General features: G+C 37.4%; 1 protein-coding gene across 1 annotated transcript; it reads left to right on the top strand.

The window, feature by feature from the left end:
* The first annotated feature begins 1,703 nt into the window (after positions 1-1,703).
* LOC113046798 (major facilitator superfamily domain-containing protein 6-like) lies at positions 1,704-5,348 on the top strand. The gene is made up of 2 exons (XM_026207799.1): positions 1,704-1,866; positions 2,685-5,348. Exon 2 carries the CDS (start codon positions 2,708-2,710, stop codon positions 4,340-4,342), a length of 1,635 nt encoding a protein of 544 aa, XP_026063584.1. The 5' UTR covers positions 1,704-1,866; positions 2,685-2,707; the 3' UTR covers positions 4,343-5,348.
* The last annotated feature ends 794 nt before the right edge of the window (positions 5,349-6,142 follow it).

Genomic DNA, 6,142 nt, shown 5'->3' with positions numbered 1-6,142 from the left:
CTGCTATTAGCAATACAGTGGATAGAAGATATAAGACCTTTGAAATCAGTTGTTTGTTCAGATTCATGTTCATCTTTGGCTAGTTTACTATACAGTCACTCGAAAAGTAGACCTGACATTTTAATGGAAATAATGCAAACGTTATTATATTATACAGTGGTATTTGTATGGGTGCCGGCGCATATTGGTATTCAAGAAAATTAAACTGCAGATAAAGAAGCAAAATAAGCAGTTAAAAACAACAACATTAACTTAATTTTTTATCTAAGTTAGAATTAAATCAAGAGCATTATTAAGAAAAGACTGAAGGAAAGGTGACAAAAATACGGAAGTTCTAAGCGGCCATGCATTAGGCTATAATCAATCACTGTTGATTTTTTCCAGAGACAGTATAGCGTTTTGTTTTGGTAATTAACATGTTTAAATGGCAACACCGCGAACAGGCAGAGCGCCTTCAGAAGGATGCAGAACTATTCTAAGATCTTGAGCTGCTTGGATTAAACTCACTTTTAATTTTCCCTTTATTTGAAATAAAATTATTTATAATTTGTAATTTTTAGTAGTCATTATATGCTGTGATAGATATCATGTACGTTACAAAATTATGTTTGAAAAGAGCGTTCATGTGTAGTTTGTGTGTGTATGTGTGTGTGCAGAAAAAAAAAACAATTAGCTACAACATTATAGAACAAAACTGAATTAAATTAGCCTTTGCACTTTGCATATACATCACATTTCTCATCAATATGGTTAACAATAAAGATTAATAATAAGGAAAAGAAGCACATCACAAATCTACCTATTCGTGTGCCTAAAAGAAGCACAAATAAAGATATAGGTGCAAACAGAACACAGTGACTTAATACACAAAATAATCATATTGATTCAAGCACTTAACATTTATGAATTAATTAAATGTCAGTAATGAACAAGACTTCACAAATTATAGCGATCACGAGGAAGGTCCGCGTACAGTAAAGTGGCCAGTGTACAACACCCCATCAGTTACATTCAGGTCTATAGTGCCACCTGCTGGCGCAGTTTTGTAACTTCTTAGAGAAAATTAAGTCGTTATAAAGAGAAAACAAGAAGGAAAAAAATATAATGCATGGCCGCTTAGAACTTCCGAAAAAAAAAAAAAAACTATGGGATAAGGAGAAAAAAGGTCAGTGGTATTTACAGAATTATAAGGAAAGTGGGAGAGAGGAGAAGTGCAGGAAAATCAGGAGAGAGGATATATTAATATCGAGGATGAGATTTGGACACACTTTTTAAAATGGGTAAACATAAGTGAATTTTGTAGACAAGAAGAAACAGTAGAACATCTTATAATGTACCTACTGTACCTACTGTACCTAAAGAAGGAGTCTAATGCGAAATTTAGAAAAAATAAAATGCAATTTACACTGTTATTATTACAATTTACTCTGTTATTATTTTACAAAATAACTCAAGGAATGAATATGCTATAGTTTTATTTTTCAATGCCTTAAAATAACTATATGTGGGCAAGAATATATTTAAAAAAATAATTGGGGGAAGAGGAAGTATGTCCTTTTGATCCACACTCCGTACAAGTTAGTGGCGGAAATACACAATTTATTTTGTTTGTCAACAGGCAACACAATATCAAGAAGGATAATTTTATACTGTACGTTCATCTTCTCACCAACAGGTGGCGTAGTAAACTAGAGTTTGCTCGATACTCTGAGGTCGGCCATTGGTTGTTTGTCAAAGAGAAAGAAAACTTGTTACACTTTACCCGGATACGGTGTGGACATGAAAAGCCAACGAAAACCTTAATCGACAATATTCTGTCAAGCAAACCATGAGTTTACGGATACGTTAGGCTACGATAGATCTCAGGTAACGTTAAATAGCAAACCCACGGCAATCTCGTGACGTGTTACAGCAGGTGCACTATGATGACGTTACCTGGACTGAGAGTTTGTCGTGTAGGCTACTTGCAGATGTTAAAAAGTCTGTCTTTATTATTATTAATGTTATTTAAGTACTATTTGCAAGATTACAAAAGGCTTTTGCGGAAAATATCTGCTTAAACTCTTATAAGTCTTTCAGGTTTCATTTTGTGAAATTGCGATACACTGATAGCAAGCTACCTTTTTTTTTTTTTTTTAACATACACTTTTAATTTCCTTTCCTCTCGTACAATGTTTCGTTTTATAGAAGTGTCCTATTTTAGTAAATTTTGGTGAGGGGATGTTTTGTGTACATATGATTTAAATGCAGTTTACTGGACACAGTTTTGCGCCATATGTTGTCAATTAACCCATGTTGTTTGATAAGGTATAAAGTAACGTTACAATGATAATGTCATGGGAATGCAACACTTCGAAGTACCATTTAAATACAATAGTGCATTTTCTCTTTGTTCTAAAATAGTGTTACCCATTAGAAATACACAATGTAAAGTGAAATAGAATTTCTATCAAAGAGTACTATGGTATTACTAGTACTGATATAATAGCATTTAATTGTGTGTGTGTGTATATATATATATATATATATATATATAATTCATATTTTACCATTTTTACCCAAAATGTATCATGGTACTAACATAATAATGCCATACAACCACTTTACCATTATATACAGTTCTTGATTGACCTGTAAAGTTGCATATATTTTTTCACTTAATCTAATCATTTTAATCCACACAGAGCGCTAACTGAAGTCAACAAACATGAGGAAGAAGGGGGCAATGCAGAAGAGCAAGCAGTGGAATGTGAAGGCGGCTTTGCGGCTGGCAGGTCTCTTTCACTTCCTCCATTCCTGTGGCTCCGGTTGCCTTCTTCCCTTCCTGACCCTCTACTTCCGAAACTTGGGTCTCAGCGCCGCCATGATTGGTATCATCATGGCGTCCAAGCACCTGCTCGCTCTGTTGTGGCGCCCGTTCTCCAGCGTCCTGGCCAGACAGTATGACAAGCGGCGGGCGGTCATAGTGGGCTCTCTGCTCAGCTCGGCAGTGGTGGTTTTGACTCTTCTGCTCTTCCCATCCACAGGAAGCCAAGCTGAAAGTGGACAGTGTAACACCAGTCAACCCAATGCTGATCCCACTACCATTCTAGAGAGGACAATGGTCCCATCGCAATCAAACGCTACTGTTTACTCAATAAACCAAACATCTGTAAGTACAGAGCCCTCTGTTGAAGTTACCACACTTGTAAGCTCCAACTGGTCAGCAAGAGGCCTAAAAACTTTGAAGAAGCCTGAACAGGAAGAAGATCCTCACAGTGAGTTCCTTGGGAGCCTAAAGATTATGGATGCCCGGCATCAGATGTTCTTTCTGGTTCTCATTGTGATGGGTTTGTGGGAGTTAATGGCCACCCCGTTGGAGTGGACAGCGGATGATGGACTCTACGAATATTTGGATTTCGTAGATGCCACCGATCACTATAATAGTGTGAAGGTCTGGAAGCCACTTGGAGCTGCTTTTGGCAACTGTGTTGTTGGAGTTCTTGTAACCAGCCTGTTTTGTCTTATAGGAACTACATTGGAGTTTTACTCCTACACTGTGTTTATGATCCTAACCATCCCAACAGCTGCGCTGCTACCTATCTACCTCCGCAAGCGTGAGCGGCCCACTAGTGGAGGCTTTAAGGCACTACAATTGGTGCATGGGAACTTGCAGGCGATACTTTGTGCAACCACTGTGGTCTTGATGGGCATGGTGAGTTCAGCTGTGTCAGATTTCCTCTTATGGCACATGCAGGACTGCGGTGGAACCGAAATCCACATGGGCATCTCTTTAGCCTTGGCGCACTTAAGCCAAACTGGCTTTGCTCTATTTGCTGGGCGTCTCTCCCGGTTTCTAAAGTGCCACGGTTGGTTACTAGTACTGGCCGTTGTTAGTTTAGCCCTGCAGTCTCTTTATTATTCCTTCCTGTGGGGCCCGTGGGCTGTAATACCCGCTCAACTGCTGGCGGGCTTCAGCACCGGCGCCCTCTGGTGGTCCGTAACATTGCAAAGTGAAGACATCGCCACTCCCGGCACGGAAAAGACCATTTTAAGGCTTTTCGAGGTGCTTTCTCTGGAGTTGGGAGCGGCGTTTGGCAGTCTAGCAGCTGGGTTTGTGGTGCAAAAATTTGGGGTCCAGGTGCTTTTCCAAGGCACTGCAGTCACTCTGGCTTTGTGGAGCAGCGCTCTTGCCGTACTCAAGTGGAAGATTCCTCGGCAGCGCCGGATAAACTACTCACGCCTGCTGGCCGCCGACACAGAGATGAGCGAGTCTGAGTCAGACCAGGAGAAAGACTGGCTTGAGACGGCTATGGAAGACGACGCCAGGGGGATCAACAAGTGGACAGCGGATAAATCTTAATCAATGGAAGCAAAGATTGACTTATTATCAGAGAGCTAATTAAAATAACTAAGAGTGTAATAACACTGGAACTCTTCCGTACACTGAAAAAAAAATATTTTCTTACTATGTATTTATGTCTTGTTCTCCATTGAAAATTTTTTTTGAGTAATAACATAACCAATGACAAGTTTTGTTTTCTAATATGATGTACCAAAATTAACTTTATGATTAAAAAGAAATATATTTGGCAGTGGAGTAAGAAAAATAACTTTAAAGTCAAAATGGGAAGATTATTTTTTCTAAACCTATTGATACCCTATTTAATTATTATTATTATTATTATTATTATTATTCTTTAGAAAACAACTCAATGTCTTGTCATATACTTCTCAAGATATTAAGTCTTGTTTTCTGGGTACGGGGAGCTGTATGTTTATACTTAAAACAAGAAAAAATATGTCAATGGGGTAAAAAAAAATGTCAATTATTTTATTTATTGAATTCTTTTTTTTTTTTTTTTTTTTTGGAATATTTGTTTTACAGGCCAGCTTTTTCATAAACTGATGGATTATGACTGGAGATGAGCTAATCTGGTTTGTTTACTTATAGTAAGCATGTCTTCTCTGCCACACAAGCAGATAGTTCCTATTGTTTCTAACATCTTCACACCTTTCTTTACCACTCATTGTTATGTATCGCAAATATTTGTGATCTGAAGCTGAGTGTCAGTTGCCTGTTATGCAGAGACTTTGTTTTTTATTTATTGTGCTTAACGCTCTCACGTTTTCCACAATTACGTGTCAGTAGCACATGGGGTTTATTGAAGATAATCATAATAAAAATTATCTACTTTCCAGTCTAAGGTGTTGGGAACACTTGGCTTAGAAATGAAGTTTGCCAAAGCTGTATTGAGAAAAAAAATCTTCCCAAACTTGTTCTTGAGTAAATATTCCTGTACAGCTCGTAGAGCAGATTGTAGAGTAGCATGTCTGTGACTGACAACTCTTTAAAAAAAAAAAAAAAAGGAGAGAGAGTTGGGAATAAATATTCTTAACATTTCATTGTTTGAAATAAAATAAGATCTATTAAATAATTTCATCTTTCAACAAATGCACGAAGCCAAGCATTCATCATTTTGTCCAAATGTCTTGATATGCTCTGCATTGTAACAAGTGTTGTACTTTGACCCAGTGTTAATCATTTTATGGCATTATTACATAATCGACGAGTGTAGATTTGCCATGTTGATATTTCATGGCACAGCAATATGTCAGTGTTGATGTTGTTTCCTCAAGATCAGAATTAAATCTCAAAATCTAGCAGCATTGACCCCAGGGTTAAACCACACAGCCAAAAGTGTTTTCTACTCAAAGGGTTGCTTCAGAAGCACAATCTATCAATGCAGCCAGGCTGTTAATAGTTTAGCAAGATGCCTCAAATTATAACACTCCCTTAAGATGAAAGCCAAACCACACAAACATTTTCTGTAGGCCTGATTCACGGTGCAAGCATACTGTGTGTTTAACACTTATGTCCTGACTGTTAACTGGGATAAAGCAGTTGAATTACAGTTCAAATTCATTTAGGCACATGCTCGTGTAATCATAGTAGAAAGGCTGTAGCGCTGATAAAATGTTTCTAAGAATTTGTGACATGGATCAATCTACTACTGATAGGGACTTGTTAAACTGAAAATGTTTTCTAATAAAGCATTAATGTCATAGTGCTTGTCTGCCTTTTCTTTTTTTTTTTTGAATATGAACATTACAAAGGGATCAAACTTAAATTATGTGATTTTACATAAATTTGCACCTCTAC

This window comes from Carassius auratus, chromosome 28, assembly GCF_003368295.1.
Source record: "Carassius auratus strain Wakin chromosome 28, ASM336829v1, whole genome shotgun sequence".
Classification (NCBI taxonomy): domain Eukaryota; kingdom Metazoa; phylum Chordata; class Actinopteri; order Cypriniformes; family Cyprinidae; genus Carassius; species Carassius auratus.
This window is presented reverse-complemented; position numbering and strand designations above follow the sequence as displayed.

Excerpts from the sequence above, each read along its gene's own strand:
- LOC113046798 (XM_026207799.1), top strand. The coding sequence starts at position 2,708 with ATGAGGAAGAAGGGGGCAATGCAGAAGAGCAAGCAGTGGAATGTGAAG.